At 45.6% G+C, this 26005-nt stretch overlaps 1 protein-coding gene across 4 annotated transcripts in view; it reads left to right on the top strand.

The window, feature by feature from the left end:
* Positions 1-26005, top strand: part of LOC128448977 (nectin-2) — an 80406-nt gene that overhangs the window by 15384 nt on the left and 39017 nt on the right. For all 4 annotated transcript variants that reach the window (XM_053431900.1, XM_053431899.1, XM_053431898.1 and 1 more), the window contains exons 2-6: positions 15022-15131; positions 15942-16191; positions 17062-17355; positions 17500-17617; positions 18401-18549. In XM_053431900.1, the coding sequence (XP_053287875.1) occupies positions 15022-15131; positions 15942-16191; positions 17062-17355; positions 17500-17617; positions 18401-18549 (921 nt within the window). The remainder of the gene's footprint in view (positions 1-15021; positions 15132-15941; positions 16192-17061; positions 17356-17499; positions 17618-18400; positions 18550-26005) is intronic.

The following is a 26005-nucleotide window of genomic DNA, read 5'->3' as shown; positions in this document are numbered from 1 at the left end:
CTCGTTCTCCCCTGGGCTTGCCTCAGTGGGTCGGTTCCAGTCTGTCTGTTTGCTGATGACTCCACTTGGAGCAGATGTGATGCTCAGCAGCTGTTGCTCTGCGGCTCACCCCACCCACCCACCACTGCCACCACCCTCTCATATCTCTCTCTGCCTCCCCTCCGATGTTTCTTATGTTCTCATTTATCGACGTGTCTTTCTGTTCTCTTTCAAAAGCCACTGTCTTCACCGGGAATTGGCGAGTTTAGTTCTATTCTCAGATCTCTTGTCTTCCCCCGACCAGCCTCAGCGATTCGCCGCACTCTCCGGCCTCCCTCATGCAGTTGTTAATGTTCAAAACACATTAATTTTTGTCATAAGAAATTGTTTTTTGTGTGCTTTTCTGCCACACGAGTGCCACACTGTAAACATGTGTAACAAATTCCGGCCATTGATGGCAGCTTTTCAGAGGGCAGACGGAGGGCATTGTGCCTCCATAAATCTGGCAACGCGACAGAAATGCGAATGATTGTGTGTTCGTCGGTGCAAGTGTGCGCTTGTGTTGTTGTTTATCCTCGCAGGCACACTGTGTTGTTCAAAGCCATGCAGGCCCAGAGCTTTGAATGATATGTACAAAGACAAAATGTGACTTGGACACTTGAAGAATGATTAAGTGGGTTTTATTTGTGCTAACTCCCATCAGTGGCCCGCGCTCCTTCTCGTTAGAATCCTTAGTGGCTCGCTCTCTGTGCTCATTTGCTCTCTCGCCCTGCCTCCGTCGGCTGGTGAGCGGAGCATCCTCTGACAGGTGCCCTCTCGTCTCAGATTAGAGGAGAGGAGGGTGAGGAGTGGGAGTAGTGGTGGGCGAGTTCACGTAACTTTGATGACTTCAGTCTGGAGAAATCTGTTTCTGGACAGACGTGTGGTTGTGTCTGTGTGGCAGTGCTCAAGAGCGAGCGTGTGCATAAGCGCGTGTGTGTGTGTGTCACATCTGTAATTGGTTGCCGCCGCTGCGCTCACAGCTCGGCCTCTGATCTTGTGGAAATCTGGGATCAGCGTGGCAGATCCGCCTGCTAATCAGCAGTCAGGGCCCACGCACGGTTAACGTCAACCTGTGCTCTGCTCTGAAAGCTGGAATATCACCGCGCCAGGGATTTAATCACACCAGAAATCCCTTAATGGGAAACGTTATGTGCAGTCTAATTTAAGGATGTTGAGATAAAACTTAGTGGTGAGTGTGTGTTTGGTTGTGACAGCGACGGTGTTTGTGTGCGTCCTGTGTGCACGAGTGAAACGCTGATAAGCGATATCGAGCTCCACTTTGCCCCGGCCCTCTCGGATGATAAGATTACAACAAGGCCAGCTCAGTGGTGGCTTTCTTTGCACTTTACCCTCTCTGTGACCAGTGAGTATTCATGGTGGCATACGGCACAGCGTCATTGGGGAAATTCATAAGAGGGATTCATCACTCGTTCCTGGTTCCCCTTTGAGGACTGCGCTAATTAGCCGGCGTCTGTGATTAGTTGGCTTGTGTTTGATCTCCTTCACTCCTCTCCCTCTGTGTCGCAAAGGCTGTCTGGCTGTGCCGCAATTTCGATGCGAGTTTCACCAAACGCACACACACACAAACAGTTCTAGGAAAAACAGACACACAAATATGAACGCAGTGGCAGATTCTTCCCTGCCTTTCGGAGACACTGCAGGTGGCCTCAGAGAGTATCATACACCAGCAGACAAACACAAACACACATGAGCTGTGGCGCTCTAACCAAAGCATCCGGCACTTCAGTAGAACGAGTACAGCTGTTAATATTTCACTACTGCATACCAAGAACTATGTTTACTTTCACTTGGAGAGAGGCTCAGCCTGTCATTGAAATTCCCCTGAATAACCAGATGCTGCACTGCTCACTAAAGCAACACTGGGTGTGGGCGGCTAACTGAGGAGTGGATTTACTTAAGTTAACCCCGAATGATTACAGCTGAAGATGGGCGAATTATGAATGTAATAACATTTGTACGAATCCCCCTGTGCTCCCCTTATTGCGTTAGGTCTCAATAGCAAAGCACAGTAGGGGTAATTCATGCTGCGTTTAATATGACACAAATAGGAGCAATTCTTTGGTGCGTGACAGAGCACTGTCTAATTACACAGAGGCAGATATTGAAGGGCCCGTCTGTCCTTGAAGCTGGTCAGTGGAGCATGGCAGGGCCATCTCTTGTCTCTTCATACCCCATCTATCTATCCCTCCCTTCCCAATTCTCTATCTGTCACTCTGCCTTAAGGGGGGAGATGGCAAACAAAGACGGCTCCAACCCAATGTAATGACGATTTGACAGGGGACGGCTCCAGCATCGTGTGCGTGTTATATAAAGCGTCCCTCCTTATGATCGCTAGGCAGTGGCTTCAATCTTCTGAGAGTCCGATCAATCGTAGCATCATTGTGCCATTACCGGCTAAAACCAGGTTTCAGACTGTTATCGACGGGGAAACTCGATCCACAGCAATTCGCTGGTCAGACGGATAAAAGCAAACAGTTTGTCAACATTATTAACATCTAGGAGAAGCCAATGCTTGGTTATTTTTCAGGGTTTGCCTTCATGATCTATGCCTCCTCTTTTTCATCCTGATGTCCCGATATTTGTGTTATTTTTAGGGTTAAAAATCTCATCATTACGCCCAATCAGTTGCTGTGAATCCTCTGGATATAGTTCTAATCTATTCGCGTATGGAGTCATTCAGACATTCTCTGGCTGGCAGGAAAAGCTCAGGAGACTCTCCTGAGCGACTGTGGATATTTGTGTTCTCACATACAGCCCCTCTGCGAATTTCAGGAGAATATCTCCAGTTCGGTGCGTGTTGATACTCGAATAGTCCGTTCATCCAGTAGTTGATGCACCATAACAATTTGCCCATGGATTGTTTTTTATTTGAGATTCTCATTCAGTTACCTCATTGTGTTATAGATGTATTCTGTTTATTTTCCCTGACTGACAGACAGCAGAGGGATCTTTTGAATGCTATGGGCTGGTCGACGTCTTGACATGTGCGGATACTGAGATGTAATTCTTTTTTTAATCAATACTGCATTGTTGTCTCGCCTTCAGGACACAGAACAGAATCATGATTGTCCCGTGTTTCGGTCCAGTGGAGCATTGTTGAAGTCCATACAGTCACACCTAACCATTTTTATTATTGATTCACCTGTTGATTATTTATTTCAATAGTGAAAAATAGCCTCAAGCCAAAAGGTATTGCAATTTCTGTCACAATAACAGTTCAAAACACAAATATATTAGATTTATAATGATAGATATCACAGAAATGAAACACCTTACATTGTAGAAGCCCGAATCTGTAGCATTTGAGATATTTCTGCTTGACATATAATTAAGATCATAAAAATAGTCGATTATTATTACAATACAACATTAAACAGGGCGAGGTAATTGAATTAATTTACATATTAGTCCATGTTTTCAGTTAATAGGTCACAGTAATGTTTCAATGTAGACAAGAAAGAGCATCTTCAATGCAAACGCATCAGCGCAGGGGTCGTTAGTCACATTAAACAATCTTTTATGGCTTTTCATGACCTTCTGGTTTCATCTGTAGGTTTCATGGCTTATCGTTGAAGGAGAGGAAAAAGCCTGTAGTGCAGTGTTCACACCTTTTATTTTAAGGTTTATTGGAAAACAGCCTTTCTTAGCCACAGCGCTGTGGTGATACTGGAGAATGTTGTTAATTGGAATGAAACACGGCTTCTCGGATTACTGTGTGACCAGCCAATTGTAAGAAAGATGGTGCACACGCTGAGTCTCTTAAATTAGGAGCCTTTTTACTCTGCTGTCATGGGGTGTTACCTGCTTTTTAAAAAATAATTTCCCCTCCGTCTTTCATCTCCTCTGGCTATGTGGTTTAATTATTCATAATGTCTTTTCAGATTTTTTGATTATGTAGTTATGTGTGTTGGCTTTTTAGAGATTATTAAAATTTTGCGTTGGGCTGTATATCTCCAGTTGTCCTTAGAGACTGTTGTTTATTGCTTTACTCCGACTGTGGTGACGCAAGGCAGCCGCTCACGTTTTGTATTTTACTTCACAGACTGACTTGAGAGAAAACATCAGGTTACGTGACCTGCCTCCTGTCGGTCTGTCTCCTTTAGCCGAACATCTGTCCCTCTTATTAGTTGTTCATCATCCATCAGCATCAAAACAATACACCATGTTCCCGAGGCAAGTTGTCATAGTGACTGTCCTTCACAGAATAATGAAAGTAGATCTTAACATTCTGTACCAAAGGACAAAATGGAGCAGAGGGGCGGAGAGCATCCCTGAGCAGTAACTCCTGATTCGACTCTGCTGTTTATTGCCTTCGCCAAAGAGGTTATGATTCCACCCCTGGCTGTTTGCTGGTTTATATTTTTGATTACAGACATTACACAAAAACCGCAGGACAGATTTCCATGAAACTTGGTGGAAACCTGCGTTTTGTTTTGGTAGTTCCGGATCAGGAGGTGGAACCAGTTTTATTTATTTTCCACTTTTCCACTGATTTCTCAGAATGATTCATGGGTTTTGATGGAAACAATCAGGCATGTGTAGGGGACCGACATTTATGAAATGTGTGGTATTTGGTAAACAACAGCCAGATGTTAGCAGGTGTTTGTGTGTTTTTTAGTGGTCAATGCCATACTTGTTACAGTTTTCTGTTGCACCCAATAGAGACTACAGTCCTCTCTTCTCTTTTCCTTTCTGGCTCCGCTTCATCGCCTCCCTCCTCAGTATCACCTTTCCTCCTCCTGCCGTTGCGAACACATGATAGAAGGCATGTGTTGGAAGTGCAGAGTTTCCTCTTACCTGCCTCCTTATTGAGACTGGAAGACAATGCACTGTTCACCTCCGCCCTCTCAGCTCCCGGCAGACGCGCGGGAAGCAAACTCCAACTCCAACGCAAACACAGCAGCTGTTGTAATACACAAAGCCTTGTTACCGGCTGTTTAATTGCTTCAGTTATCTGTTGTCCTCCACCCCTATAGTTTTGTTCAGCCTACTTGGCTGGTGTTTGCTGATTGTTGCCATCTCTCCCCCTCATCGCAACGCTCATTTGTCTTTATGCAAAAATGCTGAAGTTGATGCATGTCGTAATTGTATTTTTCAAGATGCATGTAGATGAATCGGTTATCCATATCTCTGACATTTCACTTGCAATGCCTTAGAAGCATGAGTCATAATCATAATAAATCATACATTTTTCCTTTTTTGTTACTAATACTTTTGAGGGAATAGACACACCCAACTTTTTATTTCCTTGTAGGTGTCGTGTTCTGGACCTCATCTCCTCCCGCCCTCTCTAATCTGTCCCTGCAGACCTCCCCTCTCTGATCCCTCCCATCAGTAATTCTATCTAGTCGGTTATTACTGTGTGTTGTGATGGACACACTCATCAGTTTATCATAATATTGGTCCACTCCTCCTTGTTTGTTTGCCTGACCTTCTGTCTTCCATATGTCTGGCATTGATTTGGTAACCTGCTGTGTGATCCTCCTGACAGACTCACTGTGCTCACAGCCGTCGCCCTCATATCACAGCACTACATTTTAATCCCTTAATGTGGGCTTTAAATTGGATTGGTCTCTCACCCCCTCAACTATGAATGAGCGGCGAGGCGACAGCGTTGTCAACCAATGGGCTCATCAGCAATGAGCTGAGTGACACGGTGGGAAGAGCAGCTCGGGGAAGGGGAGCCCTCCCCAAGGTGATGGAAAGGTGAACGTTGGCGAGAGAAGCCGTGCTGGCAACGCAGCTGTGTTTGGGTCTGGGGGGGGGGGTGTTGTCATGGAATTCCTCTCACTTTACCAGGCGGCTCGGATTTTAATTCGGGGGAAGGATCACACCCAGCCGGAAATATCCTCTCTGACACCTCGGTAGACTCGCACATCCAAGTGTTGCTGGGGAGTCAAAAATAGGACTCATAATCACATTATGTTGACAACTGACACACTCGGAGATGAATGTATACACACAAAGCGATGGGTGAAGACATGGACGGACAAACAGGAGGACTCCCCTGGACGTTTGCAGATGGTACCTGGTGCTTTTCACCAGCTGGACACTTCTGATTGGCTTCATCGTTTTAAATCATGGCCATTTCTGGAGTGAGATGCTGCCAGAATGTGGATGTACACACACACGCACACACAATCAGTGTCTGAAGGATTTCTTTGGCCATGCTTGTAGCCAGACCTGTTATGGTCCACCTGTTGTGGATAGAGGTGCAAGTCCTCAACATGCATAATGGGGAGATGCTTCACATCAAGATATTTCATAGACACTGACTCCTAACCTGTCTGAAAAATGTTTTCTTCCACCCTCAGATTTACATTTTGTGCTTGTGCGCAGACTATCCCTCCGTCTCCATGGTCACCCAAAAGTAGAATCTAATATCTCACGCAGGGCTAAAATAACATGCCCAGTACAATTACCAAGAGGAGCCGTGGCACACAGGGCTGCAATGAAGAAGTCAGACAGAAAAAGAACTAGCAGAGTCGAGAAAAAAAAAGAAAAAGTAGTCAAGGAATAGCAGAATGAGCTCGGGGGATGAAAGGGATTTATTCCAAAATGAAAAGACAGGACAGGGCTATGTCACAGAGGGGGGAAATAAAGAGAAAGTGAGCGATGCCGAGAGAAGGCGAGGAGCGGTGGAGGTAGGATGATGTGCAGTGCCCGAGCCGCAGGGGAGCCGGGTGTCTGTCAGCCATCCAACCAGTAAGTTATTCAGTCACTTATTCAGTGGGTTGGAGCGATGGCAGGAGCAAGGCAGTATGGAAGCAGCAGTTATTTGTTTTGGCTCAGGAGAGCTTGTCCTCTCCGGCCTCAGGAAACTGCCTCTTGAAGGCGAGACGTTACCGACCCTAACAGGCCCGGCTCCAGGTCCAAACATGCAGTACCGTCAAATCGCAGTTGTGCCTTATGGCCTCGATCATTTCCTTGCTGTGTTTTATGCTTTCCACACCTACTGCTTCACACAGTTGCTGCGTTTCCACATGTTTCACTCCATGTCGTTCGTTATTGCCGTGTTTTCTTTCGCCATCTCTCTCCTTCCCCTCATTCGCTCTCTTTCTTCACCCTCTCCTGGGTCAGGTACAGTGTAGATGTTGGTGTCTATCAATAATGAAGTGACGAGAAAAGGAGGAGGAGGAGGAGGAGGAGAGCACACTGCTTTCGTTCTTAGCCGGGAATGAATTATTCACCTGGTGGAGAAGAGCACCTCTCTACCCAGTGTGCGCGAGCTAGTATGTGTTTCTGCGACGGCCTGTCTAAATGTGGTTATGCTCTACCTAGCAGCTGTACACATGTGGAAGCGTTATGTCTTATCATGACCACACACTTCACAAACCGTTTTTAACTCAGTTTTATCTCCCATGCATGGTGCTCCCTCAGCGTGGCAGATGCTAAATCATTAAGCGTGTTGTGTATGTTGTCTGGTTGTAGGTTTCATCCTGTTGCGAGGTGTGATACGCTGCAGTAACCAGAGTGTGTTTTTTCGAATTCGATTCAGACAAACATGGATTTTGTTTCCGACCGGTTTGACCAGTGAGCTTGTAAGACTGGTTGTCGTATGTACATAAGTGAGAACGGAAACTGGAGAATGAGTGAGAGAGGTCCATGGAGAGATGAATGCATAGCTATTGTAAAGGTAATTTCATGTCAGGGCTCCTGCAGTTAAATGGCTGGAAGATCCCATTGTGAATTTTTCTACTTTGCCAGTATCCTCCTACTCTGGAACTCATGCATAGTGTATGGACTTATTCTAACGGCAGGACAGAGGTCATGACCCAGGTCTGGATGCAGGGGGCCATGGTACATTTTCGAGAGTCAGAAATGTTTGTAATTTAAAGCATTTCAAAAACATTCCCGCTGGGTCTTTTTTGATTAAGGAGATGCACTTAATTGAATTGGCAAATGCGTATATTTGCAAATGATATTTGCCGTAGTCCTAGGGCATGTTTGTTATAAACAAGCAAAGAAATACGAATATGCATCAGTATACAGATGCATGTGTATACACGCACACACACATTTGCAAAACACACACACCTCCCTGTGCAGATTCATCCTCCAGCTGTTCGTTTCTCCTCGCCACTTTGAAGCCTGTTCATGTCTCCCTGTGTCCCTCCTTCCAAGCTCCTTTTTCTCCTCCGCTGCCCTTCTGTTGCATTTCATGCGTTTCGTTCTCCTGCCTGTGAGTCCATCCCCCTTCTCTTTCCACACTTGTCTTCGGAGTCGGTTATCACATATTTCATCACGTCGCTGTGAACACAGTGAAATGTAGCTCTCCCTTCTTCTGCCACCTTTATTTCTTCATCTCCTGTTGCATCACAGGAGTTTTTTACCTGCCGTCTCCTGCACGCAACCTCACTGTAACACCAACCACTGGTGTCCTCGTTACGTTTCCCAGTAAATTAAACATCTATGTGGATTCTTAGGAGAAGATCTCATGCAGAAGCTTTGAAGTCCTTCAAGTGTGCAGACCTAGGTGCTTTTGACTCAGTTGCTCCGGCGAGTGAAGATCGCAGCATGAATGGATTATAATAGAATGTCATTGGAGAAGTCTATAATGCACAGTGGCTATTTCTAAATCTAGCATGGGCTATCGATTAGCCCATATAGAGAGTCCAGTGGAAAGGTCAATGTGAAGACAACACATCTCAAGTCTTCATTTCCTAGTTTTATTCTTGGCTTGTCAAACTGCCTCGCCTGTCAAAGCTAAGCTGCATTCCCACTCCACTCCCTGCATACCAAAGTAACCACATCTGAATGTGTGTATGCGTGTGCAGTGTATGCACGTTCGTCGTAGGAGTGTGTGGCTTAATATGTTTGTGTGTGTGTGTGTGTGTGCATCTGTGTGTGTGAAGGTCATAGGAACCGGTGCTGAAACAGTGTCAGGTAACAGCAGCAGCAGCAGCAGCAGCAGGTTCAGGTTGGTGCTGTTCCAGACTCCGGCTGATAACAGCTCTTAGTGCAGAGCAGCAGCAGTTGGACATGACATGCAGCCACAGCAGTGTCACTGCTATTGTTTAGATACAATAATAGAAATGTTAAATTCAGACTGACCTCAAGGCTTCCAGGCTTTGACTGTTGTCCAGGTAATCAACGTCCAAATCAGTATTCAAATGTTGCAGTTTGATTTAAATGTTTAATTATTATTTTAAATGCATTAAAACCCTAATAGCGCATGAAATAAGAAATTGCAACCAACCTTTTTCACCATGAATCAAAATAAAGTATTATTAGTTATTCTCAGACAAGTGCATTTAATCTTAGTAAAAGTTTTGTGCGTGTTACCTCTGGAACAGATACGTGACTATGTGAGAGGCTCACAAGCTACAGCTACGCTAATACGATGTTGAAAGTCAACCGTCTGGAACAACTTCCAACTTTTTCTAATGACAAAGTAAACTTCTCAGAGTTTGGCACATCACCTAAAGACTTTCAATGGTTAGGTCGTTTTGCAGCAACTAAAATGCGGCGAACTCACGAGTTTCCCACATGCTGTGAATCGGGCAGTGATGGAGCACCCAATCGTCATCCCACCACAGGTCAGGTGGTTTGGGTTGAAAGTCATCGCTCAGATGCTGAGTGGTGCAGTACGAGACGGTCCGACCCTCAGGGACGAATTCACTGTGCACAGGCCTGTGACAATTACAGTTGCATCAGTCACAAAAAACTGCAATATTACAGCATCTGGAGTGATAAAGGGAACAGTGTTCAAGATTTAGTGTGAAGCAAAAAGCTGTTGCTCTCCAGGAGGGATTATCAGGTTAGCTATAAAAGATTGCTCACTCACATTTTTTTCGTTACATGGGCTCTGTGTACGAGGACAAAGGATTTAAAACTATTATGAGGGTGAAATCCTTCCCTTCAGCTTCAATCGTCTAGTGTTAATAACCATATTAACTGAACAGAAGAGAAATTGTTGCCCCGTCACTGTTGAAAAATTGGAGCTTTGTATAAAAAGATGTGAGTCACACACCTGAGGTGAGCAGCACCGAAGAAAATGTCCTCAAACCCCCTTAAAGCTGAAAGTCAGCACAATCTCACTTATTGTTTCATTTAAACTCAATTTAGTACAGACACACACAAACTGCACTGCACAAAACTCCAACTCCAGTAATGTTTGCGGAATTGAATTGGTTTGTGCGTCTAATGTGTCCAAGAAAGAAAAGATAATTGCTTGTTTTATTCAGAAATCACCGGCAATCAAGGCCAGTCCACATACAGAACATAGTGTTATAATATGAGTCAATGAATAATCTGATGGATCATCCGTTGCCTTTTTATGTTCAATTGAATTTTATTTTCAATTTGATTTGTATAGCGCCAAATCATAACTATTATCTCAAGGCACTTTACATAGAAGCTACACAGCCAGAAATCCATAGACAGTGCAGCACATCTGGAAAATAAAATTGCTGTTTAATCCTGGTGAACCTGATACACTTTAAAGACATGGTGTTGGATCGATGTGTAGATTTACACACCGAAGTATCAGAGGCGTTTCCGATGCTGGTGTCTGTATCAGAACATCTCTAATTTCAACACTCTGGCTCTTGTTTATTAGCGGATCAATGGTGACAGTGACGGTGTTGATGACAGACATTCATGGGATCTTGCAGTCCAAGGCACTGCAGCATGATAATCTGTCCATATGAACAACTGTACAGTTAGGAGGGATAATCCTTTTACAAACTGAATTTGTATTATGTTGAATAAAGCTTAAAGATAATTCATTCCTGCGCGTCAACCCAAAGAGGATTTAAGTTACTTACATTATCTTTTCTCAGGACTGCAGCAGTGTTAATTTACAGACTTTCACTTTTTGCATTGGGGAATCTTTCTAAAATATTTCTTCCAGGAACAGGAAAACTAATTTCATCACTTTACAAGTGTTACGCTCGTGTCCAAAACTCCGGCACGTCAAGTCTGAAAGGTGGAGTGGGACTCATTGTTATTCCCCCTCTAGGAAAAACTGATAATGTTTGAGGAAGGTGGAGGCAGATTTCATCAGGCCCTCTCTGCGTGCTGCCTGTATCGAAGCTATTATTCTTCAGGAGTGGAGAGGGGTGGTCACAACAATAACAACAACAACACAGTAATGGAAATGGTGAAATTCGCACAGACTTGGAAGAATAATGACAGTGCAGAATGCTTATTGAGACAGCCACGTACTGGAAAGGCCAAAGCAAAACACACCCACATATTTTCCTCCTATCTCATCAAAAACACGCACACGCACACACACACACAATGGACTGCTGGGAAGCAATCTCCAGGAACATGGGGAATCGGGAGGCTTCATTCTAGCCCACCTGACAGTGCACCGCCTCTAGCCTGATGAAATGGCAGAGTCAGTGAGCTCTGAAGGCCGTTAGATATTTTAGGTGATGGCCTGCACTCCGTGTCCCCCTGACGCACTTTCCTCGCACTGTAGCGGGGGATCAGGCAGAGGACATGAACGCCATTAGGCGTCAGAGTCAGCGAGGCACGCAGACAGGCTGATAAGCGTATGTTCATTTTATAAGCCACGGCTGGCTCAAATGGGCTGTAGAGGAAAATTAGGATTTTTGAGTGTTTTTTTTATTTTTTTACTTTCTCTCTCTCCCTCTCTATCTCTCCCTCTCTCTCCCATGCCTCATTCACGCCTTTTTGTCTCTCTCTCTGTCTCGATTCACAACCACGGTGTTTCTCACAAGGTCAGGTGTGGAGACTACCCTACCTGCTGCTGCTCCGCACCACGCGCTCTTCCCCTCATCCGCCTGTGCTCGCTCTGATTCTCTCAACCTGTGCCACCCTCCCCCCTCACACTTCTCCATTTTTAGTTTCTCCATCGCTTCTTTTTTTTTTCACCTACTTCCTCTCTCACTTTTATTTCCCCTCTTCTCCTCTCTTTTGTCCCTCAGCTGTCTCCTGTTAACGTTGTTTATAGCTCACACTCCTCCTCCTCTCCTCTCACCACTTTCTCTTTTTTGCTCCCTCTTTCATCCTCTATTCCTTGCACTGCGTTCTCTTCACACCCTTTCATCCCCACTTTTCCTTGCACTTCACCCACCCCCTCCTCCACGATCATCCTCCATCACTTTGGCATTCCCAGGCTGTCTCCTGTCATTCTCCTCCTTTCATCCTTCCATCCTCCCCAGCACACTTCCTCTCCTTCCTTCCTTCCTCCCTTCCTTTCTGATTCATTTTCCCTCTTCACAGACTAATGGTAGGAAATATGGAAATGTCAGCATGACCAGGCAGGGGATCAGAGAGGACTGTGCAGGGCTGTTGCAGTGCTATCAGCTGTGGGGGGGTGTGGGTGTGTGTGTGTGTGTGTGTGCGTGCTTGTGCGTGCACATCTTGTGGATGTTAAAGACATGATGATAGGTGACATGACTGAGGATGGTGACATTTGACTACTTGAGGATGTTAAAGAGGGCACTTATGTGCGCATGCATTTGTTGTTTCGTTGTGTCTTTGGTTCGGTGGCGTTTCCTGTGTGTGTCACCTGCAGGCAGCGGCGCTACTGTAAAGTAGAGCAGCGGCGACACGAGGCTTCTGTTCTCACTCTCCTCCCCTCCAACCCTCTCTTTCTCTCCCTCTGTCTTTCTCCCTCCCTCTCTCCGTCGTGCCTCCTTTCTTCTCACTTTTACCCTTGAACTGTCTTCTGTCTCTAATTCCCTCAGTTCCCGACTCTCTCCAACTCCCGTCTTGCTCTCTTCCGTTTAATGTGAACAATGCTCTCTCAATATTTATACTGACAATTGCTATTTCAAATGCAACAATGCTGTTGTGTCAGTGTATGTGCACGCAGACGTCCACACGGACCCTCCTGCCATTTTAATATCATGGAGTCTCTGAGTTTACAGAGCTGGGTCTGGGGACAGTGATGGAGGATGGGGGTCATGCACGTCTTTGTGTGTCTTGTGTGTAATATTCATTTCCCTGGGGCTGTATGGAGTCTCATAAGGCCAGCCTCTCTCTCATCTGAGCTCTGGCAGGAGTTGACCTGTGTTGCTCTGCTCTTATTGCCTCAGAATGACAGACAACCGGGCCCGGCTCGACTCTGACCCCACAACATGTTCGGATGCAACAGCTGTGCATGTGTGGTGCTTGTGTGTGTGAATTTCCTCACATATGCACACGAGTGAAATGGAGCAGAGTAAATTCAGTGCTGCTTTGTGACATGACATATCAGGCCAACTCTTTCCATTAACCGGATTCAAGGGTTTTAGTAAACCACTATTTCTCCCTCTACTTAAATTCAGGTCCCATTCCCAAAGGTAATTTCTTCAGATGAATTGACCATGTCAAATGTGGACAGACAGAGGTAACTAGTAGAGTGACTTGCTCCGTCACAGTCTCCTTAAATAAACAAACTCATAAATGTCAATCCCCTAAATGGGCCTGACCTTCTTTTTCATCAATATTGTTTTCTGAGAAATCAACAATTATTGCAAAACATCCTATCTTGCAATGTTAAAGTGCAAAATAAATCCTTGATCCACCCCCTCATCCATATCCACACCAAAACTAAATGGGATATTCCCTCACCCACACTACATCCTCCAACCAAGTCTCATGGTAATTGGTCCCGTAGTCTTTGCGTAATCCTGCTAAATAAAAGACAGACAAACGAAACGAAAATATAACCAGCCAGGAACTTGACCATAAAGTCATAATGAATTTATGAATATGTGAGTGCACGTGATTCATTAGTTTAGTTGCACAGATATGCTACATTTATGAGCGTCCAAGAGAGATAGTGAGTGAGCTGTGTTGGTTTCAGCCCCACAGGGCTCTCTGCTGCTCCCACAGGCTGCGCCGCGGTTGTCCAGAGGTTCCTCTGTGGCTACAAGGGGGTTGTTCTGTGGTTGTAAATTGGGCTGGTCCTGGGAGAACTGGTGTTATTCTAGGAAAGGCTTGTTTTTCCTCCACTTGCCCACTCAAGTCTTTCGCTCATTCCTCTTCTTCCTCCGTATTGATATCTCAGATCTCCCCAGAGAACAGAAGGTGTGATGTTTATTGCTCGTCAAAAGAGAGACAGCGCTGCCCTTTCCTCTTATCTCCTAGCCTATGGGTTTCGTGTGGGTGTGTGTAATTGTGTGCTAGTGTGTGTGTGTGTGTGTATTCCACCAGCCCCGTGGATCACATTAGTTTCAACACAAACAGCTTTTGCTCAGCACAAACTGGTGGAACTAGTTCCTCCAGTAATTGTTTGTCTTCAGGGGAAGTAGTTTCATTGGTACTGGTGTATGTGTGTAGCCTGCTGGTAAACATATTGTGAACACACACACACACACACACACCAGCTCGCACATGTGGTCCCCGCTGCAGACATTTGAAGTTCTACAGGTAATCCACTCTTACTTAAAACCGGGACCATCTCGCTGCCATACACTGATGCACGCTTACTCATACAAGTAATTACATTTTCACACAGAGCTGGATTACACACACCTACACACACACACACACATGCACGCACAGACACACGCACACAAACACACATTCACACAGAAAGATTGTCGTTCTAAATCTCCCTCGCTCTTTATGTGTCCCACACACCCACTGACACAACACACCAAAAGAAGCATATTTATTTTGACTCTTAGCAGTTACACAGGAATGTGTTGGCGCAGCAAATGGCAGGCTACAGAAAAACATAACCAATCCTGATGATTTATGACCTGTGTGCAAAAAAGAACTGTCTACCCTCTGTTTTTTTTTTTACCCAGCACAAATCCCCTTCTTTTTTTCTATCAGCCCCTCCGTCCACACACACGCACAGTCATGGAGAGATACCAGACTCCTGGCCTACTTGCCTGGGTTCACTAATGCTGTCCTCTGTTGTACCAGACACTTCCACACTGTCCTCATTTATCATCAGGCCGCTTTGTACCAGTGCAATTTCTCAGCCCTGCTTTCTCTTGTCTCTTCTCTTAGTTTGTAAATGAAAGAAACCAGAGACATTAATGACTGTGTCTTTTTCCCCTCTAGGAGTGGCAGGTCAGCGAGTGAAGGTGGAGGCGGAGGTGTTGTCGTATCCTGGCCAGACGGTGAACCTGCGCTGTGCCTTCACTGATGCCACTGGGATTCAGCTCACAATGGTGAGGTTTCCGCAGCCAGGATGCAGTTTTTCACTTTGGATTTTATTACTTCTTTATGCCAAACCTAAAACGGCGCTTGTGGAATGAAACTCCAATAAAAATGTCACTTTCTCTGCTGACTTGACATGAAATAATTTGCTGAAATTGCTCTGGATTCCAATTTGCTTTCACAATTGAAAGGAAAAGGCCGTAAAGCGAACACACTTTAATATCTGCCAAAACAAACGGGTCTTTTCCTGTTAAGTATTTGGCCATCATGCATCGCTCTAATTCTGCAGGTGTCTGAAACCACAGTCAAAATTGAAATAAAATTATAATACACATCCATGTGCTTTGTTTATTTTGCACATTAAACCTTAATCTAACAAATCATAGCACGCAGAAATAATCCTAAAGCAGTAATAGGTTTTTATCACATTTGGGCTTAATGTTTTATTTCTCCAAACAAACAATACTAAGCTTCATTTTGCTTCAGGGGATTAAATATGGTAATGGAAACACTTCTTAGTTGCATCTCAATGAAGTGGGAAGTGCACAACTCTACTCAAATCCACGCAGGGCAGCTGAGAGAGAGAGGGGGAGTTAAAGAGCGTCTCTCCCTCTGAAACACTCGCATCCATATTCATACCCGCTCCACTTATTTGATTGTAATGCTGTTTACACTGCCCTGTGGAGTTCACTGCAAAAAAATGTCTCAAACGCTTTTCATTTATCCATTTATCTATCTCACGATAAACGAGGCCCGTTGTTCTTCAGTGTCACGGCACGCGTGCTCCATGCGTCTGACCCTGCGCCTGCTCCGCTCCACAGGTTACATGGATCTACGAGCCGAAGGAGGGCGACAGGATCAACATCGCCGTGTTTCACCCCAAGTTTGCTCCCAACTACCCCGACTCGCCTATGAAGGGCAGGGTCAGCTTCTCACCCAGCACCCCGGAGCTGGCCAGCCCTTCCATCCAGATCAGCGAAGTGAGGATGACGGATGAGGGGAGGTACATCTGCGAATATGCCACCTACCCAATTGGCAACGAGCAGGGCATCACCTATCTGATCATGCTGGGTAGGTCACATAAATAATCTTCATGCTGTATGAATAAATGCAAAGAACCATATGTCTATCCCTCTCTGTCTGTCTCTCTCTAACTCTCTCCCTCCCCCAAAGGTAGTTTGCAGGTTAAAAGCTTGTCCAGCTCGGCTTAATTGCTGTTTTAAGTGGTATTGTCAGATCAATTGTGTTCGTGTTAATGCAATGGAGCCGTTGGTCTAACCTTGGCCCGGCACCAGTGCCTCTGCTCCGCTCTCTTGTCCCTCCAACGCATCATGCCTCCCTGCCTTCCCTCAGGCTCTGTATTGATCTGGCTGCTTGTCATGCCTGCTGTCAGCTTCTGTCCTCCCTGCTCTCCTCTGAACCCACACCAGTATCGCAGAGGGCAGTCGAGGAGGTACGAGGAATGAGATGGAGCGGAGGGGATGGAGGCCTGACAGGAGTCGTGTAGCGATGTCGAAATTTGTGTATGGAGATGCGCTGGACCAGTCAGTTGTTGTTTATCAATGGGGACAGAGAGGGAGTAGATTAAAGAGATGTGGGGGGGAAGTGAAATAAGATTTAGGGTTCGGGTGTGTTTGCTGTGGTGCTCATAATTGTTTGTCAGTTTAGGCTGCAGCGAGATGGAGTAGGGAGAGAAAGGGGTTAGGGTGGGGGGGTGGGGGACGGGATGACAGGATGTTTGGAGATTGAGGTTTTGGATTTGCTTTAGCCAGACTGGTGACTCAAATTGTTTATCGATAATGGTTGCACATTATCTTTTCCCTCGGCTGTCTTATTTCCATTTTATCTATCTCTACATCCCTTAATCTTCTCTCTGCCACTCTCTGTGTCCCCTTCTCTCTCTCCATCCACCCTCCGTCCTCACATCAATCCGTCCATCAGCTAAGCCTCAGAACTCGGCCTCCATCGTGACAGTGGAGGCGGGCACTAAGCCGGTGGTGGTGGCGCGCTGCGAGTCCGTCGATGGCCTCCCCGCTTCCCAGATCTCCTGGGTGACCACGGCCAACGGCAATGGGACGTCGGTGACGAAAGACGGGAAGGACAACACGGTGACGATGATCAGCGAGTACGTGATGGTTCCCACGGCCGCAGACAACGGGAAGGACATCAGTTGTGTCGTGAACCACCGGACACAGGTTAAAGCAGAGAGCTTCCCGCTGAAGCTTGCAGTCCAATGTAAGAGACCACACACACACAATCCAGCAGCCATGATTTCCTTCGCTGTGCAAACTCTAACATTATTTCAAACCTTGGGGGTGACTAATTGAACTCATTGACATTTTTTCCCTCCCTCCTGCCATTCATCTCTCCGTCCCTCAGACCCCCCTCAGGTGACAATCGAGGGTTATGACAATAATTGGTACATGGGTCGTACAAACGTGGTGCTCACCTGCCAAGCTTCCTCCAACCCCATTCCGATCTCTGTGCTGTGGAAGACGTGAGTATCCGCACTGGAATCTGTATTGTCTCCTCTTGCTCGTTCTCGTTTCATCACGTTCTCTGGCTTTCTCTTGTTTCTTTTTCTCCCATCCTTCCTTTGTTGCCCTTCATTCTCAGGTCCAAAGTGCCCACAGAGCTGTAATCAGCGATTTTATTATTGCCATTTCTACCCTGTGCTCTGATTATGGAGATAGCCGTATAATTTCTCATAATGGACTCTGTGACTTTAGATTTAACCCACGCATAATGAGCATTACAATACAAGTTACTCTCTCCCCATTTTCAGTATTATTAGCTATTAACATATCAGAAAAAATTGTATTATAATAATAATAACTTCACTCATCCAAACAAGGTTACAAAGTGCGTCAAACCAATGAATAAAAATGAAAGGTATTCAATTTTGAGTGCATTCTAAGTGCGAGACCATCTAATAAAAAATTCATCACATGTTAAAAATCCTTTCCTGTAAAACATGTTTAAAATCCCTCCCATTCTAAAGTTCCAGTCTTTAACTGGAAGCGATTTTGGCCTGGATCCAGCAGTTTAGAATTTCCTGCTGTCTCCGTTGTGTTTTCCTCCACTGAGTTGTAATGGATTGGTTTTTGAGGACGGAGGAAACTGAATTTGATGACCGAGCACAATACAACACATTTCTGTGAACGTCCATTCCGTCTAAAAGCTCTCATTCTGCTGGAAGCTGGACTGACCACAACCCAATTCTCAGTCTATTTTCTGCTTTTTCTTCTTCCTCATGGCACATATACTCCCGCGGCTGCAGGATGTCAGGAGTGATGCCAGACACGGTGCAGATCACTGACAACAAGCTGAAGGTGCTCAAGGTGGACGAGGCGGTCAACACCACTTTTGTCTGCGAGGTCAAGAACCGCATTGGGACCACGAGGGATCAGATCACAGCCAACGTCAGAGGTGAGTCGAGGGGGCACGAAAAAGCACACGACAAGAAAAAAGTTATTCAAAACTTATGATGGAGGTCACATAACATTTAGAAATTAACTTTCAATGCTACATATTGAAAGTACCAGTCACAAAAATGATTAGTAACTGGACTTCTTTGATATGGTGAATAGTAGAGATGTTCTGATACCAACACTAGCATCCGCCTCAGTTACTGCCAAAACTGCTGGGTTGGGCATCAGCGAGTATGTTTATCTATTTACCGACGCGATACCAGGTCAGTAAAGTATATTGGTTTAAAGTACATTATAGTTTCTATTAACGTAACACCATAGCCAGACCTTGCTAGAATACCAGCAATTTGGAAATATTTCACGATGGAAAGTCTCACAAGTAAAATGGTGACGAGTACCATGTGAAAGATAACTTCTATACTGATTTAGTAGCCTACAGCTGTTAAAGTTTGTCATTTCTATAAGTTGTTGTTTTTATTAATTGCACTAGTATCAGATTTGTACTCGCTATCGGCTGAAACACGTAGTGTGTAACCAATGGTATCCGAACATCTCTAGTGACTTGTGGTCAAAACGCATTACAGCCAAACCACAGTCCAATTCACACAAGCTGCAAATGTCCAGATGAATTGTAAATTGTACAGATTATGCTCAGTAAATGTGTCAGTGAAGCCCTGGAACGGTTCAGAAGTGAAATGAGAAACACACTTGCGGCTCACTTGGGTCTTGTTCATCATCTAAACTGTCACCTGGGTTGTATATGAAATCTCATATATCCTCTGTGCTGATGAAGTGGAACCAAGTGCACTTCCATCACACATGCTACACATTTCCTGCTGTGCTCTGCTCTCGTGTCTTTCCCCAGGGGTGCACATGTTCCACCTCACATGTCACATGATCTTCATCGCACACACAAACACACACACACACACAAACACACTCTGCTGAGGACTGTCTTGGGTGTTGGGACTGTTTAGTGTAGGGCTAGAGGGTCCAGCTGCTCTGTCCACATGGTGTTTAGTGCGTATGGCTGTCAATGAGAGTAAGTGTGTAAGCGTCTGCACTTCTGCCCTTTTGTATTTTCCCCTTCAACTTTTCATCTGACTTCCTCTGAGTCGTATTAAGACTGCATGTCGTTTCTTTCTGTGTGTCTTCAGATGCACTCTCTAACACTGTATTATCAAAGTTTCTATGGCTCGGCAGTACCCAAGGTCTGTCTCTCCTCTTTTCTTACAACATAAGGCTTTTTACAAAGCCACATTTTTAGTCGTAGTTCACATTGTGAGAGAAGATCCTTCTCGCTCCTTTTTGCTTCTCTGCCTTATTTCTAAAACGAGTGAGAGAGCAGTTTGCTCCCCCCTCAAGTCATGATCAAAACCAGCGACTGAGCAGCTTCTCAGCAGTATCCTTGGCCATCACTAATGACAGCCGAGACTAAAGCAAAGAAAATGAGCAGTGTTCATTAGCGTCAATGTCTTGAAGATAAGTCTGCAATCAGTAAGTGATGTGTTTTACTCACGACACTGACTTAAAAATCAAGTGGATGTAAGTGCTGCCTTGGGTTTATCCGTGAGTAGACCTGCGCTGACGCAGTGTGTGTGTGGGTGTGTGTGACGTGTGTATATGTCTTGTATCTCTTTTCCATAAAAGTTAGAGGGTATGTGCAGTTTTTTTTTAAACGTGGGTAAACCTGCTAAAAAAGGCGATAGACTCATTCCCATTGCTACTGGAGGAGTTTGCATTTCAGCGTCATGTGCACGGAGTCACTCTCGTTTCATGTTTCGCCTAATTAGTAGGTTCACCCGAGGTTGCATCTCTATAGCCAATTTATCGAGCCGATTTAAACCTGTGTTTACCAGGAGTGAATCCCGATTTAAATCCATTTCCTTGGCAGACAAATGCCAGATTTGGGAAAGGGTCTATTGAGTGAAAGTATCCAGGATTTGGAGATACAAATAGACTCTGTCCTGTCAACAGGGTTCACTCCTTCATTCCATACAAAATACATTCCCCTTCCACTTTTTTCATTTCAGAAAAGCTATTTCCTGCTGACTTGGGGCACAACCCGCCCATCATGGGGAAAAGTGCATATCTCTGGTGGCTACATTTTAAGAGCCACTCAGCTCCTCCTTGCCCTAATTTTCATCCTTTTTTTCTTGTCCTCTTGCTCAGTCCCTCCTTTTTCCCCAGTTTTTTCATTCTTTTCCCCATCTCTTTTCAAGTCCCTTGGCTCCTCATGGTGCCATAGCGTGCGTCACCACTCTCTGGGGCCACAGTGTACTGCTGCAAAGTAGCGTGGCTGGCTTCTTTAACACAAAAGATGCCACCACCCCCTGCTGCGTATTACAAGCGAACAAGCAGGGAAGATCCAGGGAGCAGAGGGAAGGGGATGGAGGCCGCTGCTTTTAAACAAAAAGCAGGCGAACGTGCACCAGGATAAGTTGGTGCCAGCATGTCTTCTTACTCGAGAGAAGGGAGGGAGCAAAGCCGTGAGTGAGGGATGGAGGGAGAGAGTGGATGCTGACGGCATTTAAAAAACTCCCATGGGTATCTTGTGCTGTTGCATCCTATCTCCACTACTACTGGCCTCCTATCTCTCAGCCTAGCGTGTGTGTCCGTCCGTCTCCAAGCCTCTCAGAGCGGATCAGTCACCCATTGCTGCTTCAGCTCCTGGCTGCGTCTCTTCTCACTCCACCATCCCTTCCTCTCTCACTCTGTCTTTACATTTGCACTCTTCTCCCATTCTTCGTCCCACTTTCTCTTTTTTTTTTTTTTTACCTCTCTCCTCTTCTTCTGGTCGTTCTTCCCACAGTTTCCTTGTTCTTGTCATCTCCCTCCTCCATCTGGTCTTGTTCTCTCGCAGCCGACCACCTCTTCCCTCCTTCCCACTCCTCTCTTACTCACAGGCAGAGGGGGAGGATAAGATGTGAGCTAAATTCGCAGGCAGTTAAGAGGTGAGCGAGGCAACCGGCGAGTGTTACACGGACGGGTGTTAGTAGAAGATGGAGAGTACGTAAAGCGAGAGAGTGAGTCAGTTTAGGTTTAACAGAATCGAAGGAGAGCGTAATCGTCGAATCGGAGCGAGAGAAAGATGTGGAATGACTCCAGATGGAGGCTAACGCGAAAGCGTGTAGACAAACAGGGCTAAGAAGGGCCGACAGGCGTGAAATGGCCAGCACCTGCTCCATAGCAGGTCCCCCAATCCCCTCTACCCCACAGCTGCATGACACACACAGATCTACGCACTAGTGTGTGTGTGTGTGTGTTTGCCAGTGTCCTCTGCCCTCAGTCTTGTCCCGTGCACCGGGAGGCAGAGAGAGGGAGATGGATGTCCTCTCCTCCTCTCATCTTCGATCCTGCTGCTTAGTCACACACAAATATATCCTAACCTGCTCCCCCCTTCTCTTTACTTCGATTTATCTCCCTCTCAATCTCTTTTCGCTGCAGCTTGCTCTTTCCGTTGCATCTCTCGTCCTCTCAGTTAGCATATGCTCCCTCCTCATCCTCCTTATCTCTCCCAGGTTGTCTTTCAGCCTCCGCAAGTCTGCCGCTGATCTCCCTGCTCAGAGTAGAGACTCCTGCCCCCAGCATTCTCCCTCTCTCCCTTCTCCGACCCATGCTATCTCCCTCTCTCTCTCTCCCTCTCTCTCTTTCTCTAAGCTCAATTCTTAAATACCAGTGCTCTTTCTTAATCACTGCTTAGTAGTCTCCATCCCTCCGTCCATCCCTCCATTCCAGGCTCCTGTCAGTGGGGTTCTTGTGTGGCTAACCCAGATTCCCCTCAATCTTCTGGCTTGTTTTCCTTCACATCGTTTCTCACAAGTGTATCTCAGCTGAACCTCAAAACATTGAATACAAATACCCCCAATTGAATCCCCCACATGCTCTGAAGGGCTGTTCAGCTCAACGGAAAATAGATTTTCTCTCAATTCGGTGCATTCTCTCCCATTTAAAGACTCATCCAAGGAGGCAGTTACAGGGCAAGGGGCTCTGACCCTTTCCTCCACTGGGTTTTGGGCGTATGTGTGTGCATGTGTTTGTGTGTGTGCCTGCATCTGTCTGTGTCAGTCAGTGTGTGTCTCCGGCCATGCGAAAACCGCCAGAGAACAGGTCTGATGGAGCCAAGTCTCCCTCCAGCCTACAACTGGGCCCCCTGCCCACCCCTCATTAACACACACACACACACACACACACACACACACACACACACACACACACACACACACACACACACACACACACACACACACACACACTTGCGCACACATACACACAGCTTTGTTCAATAACTTAACATGCTGACACAGAATACTACTAAGCTACGCTCTAGGTGCAGCCTCACCCAGCGTCAGACCGCTGATGACCGTAGTGATGCTCGAGTGTGTGTGTGTGTGTTTTTTGGGAGGCTGCAGTACATGTTACTTCTGCCCCATCTCCCCCATTACTTGCGGTAATTTGGAGCTTACGGTTATGCAGGATGTGACTTCATAAGAAACATGCTTTTTCTTTTATGGCTTCCACAGTATGGTCTGGGTGTGTTTGGGTAGGGGACGGGTTGTTGTGTGTGAGTGTGTGTGTGTGTGTGTGTGTTTGTTTGTTTGTGTGTGTAGTTATACATGTTTGTTTTCTTTTCCCCCCAGTTATCCACACAGCATGCATATTGAAGCTTTTTCTGCTGGCTCATCCACCAGCCTGTGTTTATGGGATGTCCTTTTTTCAGCCACTCAAATAAATTCCACTGGTGCTTTGTTAGGGATGTGTCTGGGTTTGTAGTGGGCCCCCGTGCTGGGAGCCAGGGGTGTCTCCTTTACATCTTGCTCTTGAATCTTTAAGTGTTGTCTCCAGAAGGGTAGAATAAAACATGAATTATCCTTCGCAAACGGATTCACCAGCACAGACTCTGAGACACTTAAGAACAGACTGGAACGAGGCATTCAAAATAATTGGGTGGAATTTAGGGAGAATTTGCATTACATTTTTTGGGTAATTCCCTTTGATGCAATGACAATGGCGGAGCATCATCCGTCTCTGAAGTTTGCAGAGAGATTGTTGGCACGTTGCATGTGCCAGAGCTTCGTGCTGCCCGAGGTGATAATGCATTTCTTGTGTTCCTGTTACAAGTGGACACTGAGGGCTAGCTCTCGCTCTCATGTGTGTGAACAGTGGTGATTAGTGCTGCTTGGGGGAGAGAGAGAGTGTCCTGGGAGGCTGGCTGTAGAAATTGAAAGAAAGAGGGAAATGTACCCACATGAAATTATGCATTTTTCCCCCCAGGCATATGTTGAAAGTGAAGCGGGGAGGAGAAGGAGGAGAGCAGGGAGAAGTAACATATGACAGAAATACAAATGGCAGGGAAAATGGATTTGGAGTAGACGGGGTGTGTGCAGCAGACAGCTGGTGAAGTGGCGGCAGAGATGGAGAAAGGGGTAGTGGAGGAGAAGAGAGGCAGAAATGAAGAGAAGAGCGGAGCACAGGTGTAGACAGCAGTAGACTACCATTTTCTCTCTTGACAAGAATCTGTGTTACAAGAGTAATTCTGTCAGCTCTCTGTGCATTTAACAAGAGGGGCTGGCTTGTGCTGGATTTCAAATGGGAATGACAATAAAAATGGGCTGTATCGCCACTCTCAAATTTAGGCAGGGATCTCCAACGCAGCGCCGACTGGTTAATCTTCTGCAGCAGCTCCTGAAATCGAGAGAGTGGAAAGGAAAGCTGGATGTTCAGCTTAGCTAAGGGCCCTTGATCCCTTTCAACCATGGACTAAAATTAAAAACTTATTTGCTCACCACGGCAGCTTCTTTAGTCTCATTGTGTAGCTCGAGCCCGAAGTGAGGAGGAACACTTTGAGATAAAAAAAACAAACTTTAATGAATATGGTTTTCCAAAAATCTTCCTCAGTCAGGGATTGACTTTTATTTATTGCTTCTGGGTCATCCAAATATCCCGAAATTAATACGAAAAGAAGACATATTACTAATACATAAAAATCTAAAATATATTATACATACTGACCCGAACTTTAATGAGTTGAACCCTGTACAAGTGGGAATATTCATTCTTGCATCAAATTTCCTCTTTGCTAAAATCATTCTGCGATAGAGACACATTATAACAGAAACAGTTGATAGAATAAAGTCTAATCTGTTATAAAGTGCTCCCTCCCTCTTAGTTAATATACCTAATCTACCTTGACTTATTTCCTTGGTGTACACATTTATTCAAGGTGCGTCACATCACAGTGAAAGCCAGTCTGGGTGGAGCTGACCCTCAGCTCCGGGCAGTGTGGGAGCCGTGCTCCCTGGCCGCTGAGTTATAGATGATGACCACATGGGGAAAGCGGTCACAGGGTCCGTCTGTGGGGAGCAGAAAGCACTTAGAGCCCTGAACTCCTGCCCCTGAAAAACCCATGCAAAGTAGCAACGCTGCATTTTTCTGGTGGCTTCACTAAGGAGCTCTTTACTAGCTGGGCAGAGTGAAAGCTGCCATGTACTGACAGCTGGCCCTAAGTGTTTTCTTTAGATTATTAGTGCGGCTGCTGTCATTTTGATCAGATGTGTTAGTTAGCTGACTTTAGACTGTAGTTTTAATGTTATTGTTTTAATGCAAAGTTCTCTACTGCTATAAACTAAACGTATTAATTAGAGATGTTAGTCTTTCGACTAATTCCAGAAATATCAGCAAATCCCGAGAAGTCTTCATCCTATTGGGTTCACACTGTGCATTTTTTAAGTACACAAGGAAGTGCAGTGTCAAATTCGGTGCAATTTAGACTTCGATGGATGTATCAATATTACAATATGAATAAACTTTGAATAAACAGACGACAAGCAGAGCGCTGGGACTCAAGTACGTCAATCACAACAGTGTGTTCACGACAACGGCAACAACGGCTGATTCTCAGTTCGGGGTGCTCCGGTCGAACAGCCCTTCGTGCAAGGGCGGTGGCAGAGCTTCAGGGTTCTGTGGACTGATTCCTGCAGCAGCTCTTTACTCACTGCGGCTGTTTCAGAAAGAAAACTGCAACCAGATTCACCACGGGCCAAACAAACACTGCACTGCACTCGTTTTGACAAATACAAGAAAAATGCTTTAGTACAAAATCATAGCTGTTTTCTCTATAGTAAAAAAGAAAAAGGGAAAACTTTAATTTAAGTACTGAAACTTAGGCCTGTTATAGCCACCCTGAATTCAACAGTTTCAAACAATACCAAGCCTTAGTCTGAACTGTGGCTTATCTTGTCCAAATACCTGCGTTGAAGTGCTGCTCTAATATCGCTGCAGAAAGAAGTCGAGGGAATGGGAAATGCGAGTTCAGAGAAAGCCCTATGTGCCTGACAAGTCATATGGGATGTCTTCACAAGCCTGATTTAGACCCTACTACTTCTCCCTGGAGTTTTTTTTTTTAAACCCACAGACACAGCCAGAAACACTGTGTGTCGAATGGCGGAGCCCTG

Source organism: Pleuronectes platessa, chromosome 10, assembly GCF_947347685.1.
Source record: "Pleuronectes platessa chromosome 10, fPlePla1.1, whole genome shotgun sequence".
Taxonomy (NCBI): domain Eukaryota; kingdom Metazoa; phylum Chordata; class Actinopteri; order Pleuronectiformes; family Pleuronectidae; genus Pleuronectes; species Pleuronectes platessa.
Note: the sequence above shows the minus strand (reverse complement) of the source record. Positions and strands in the feature narration are given on the sequence as shown.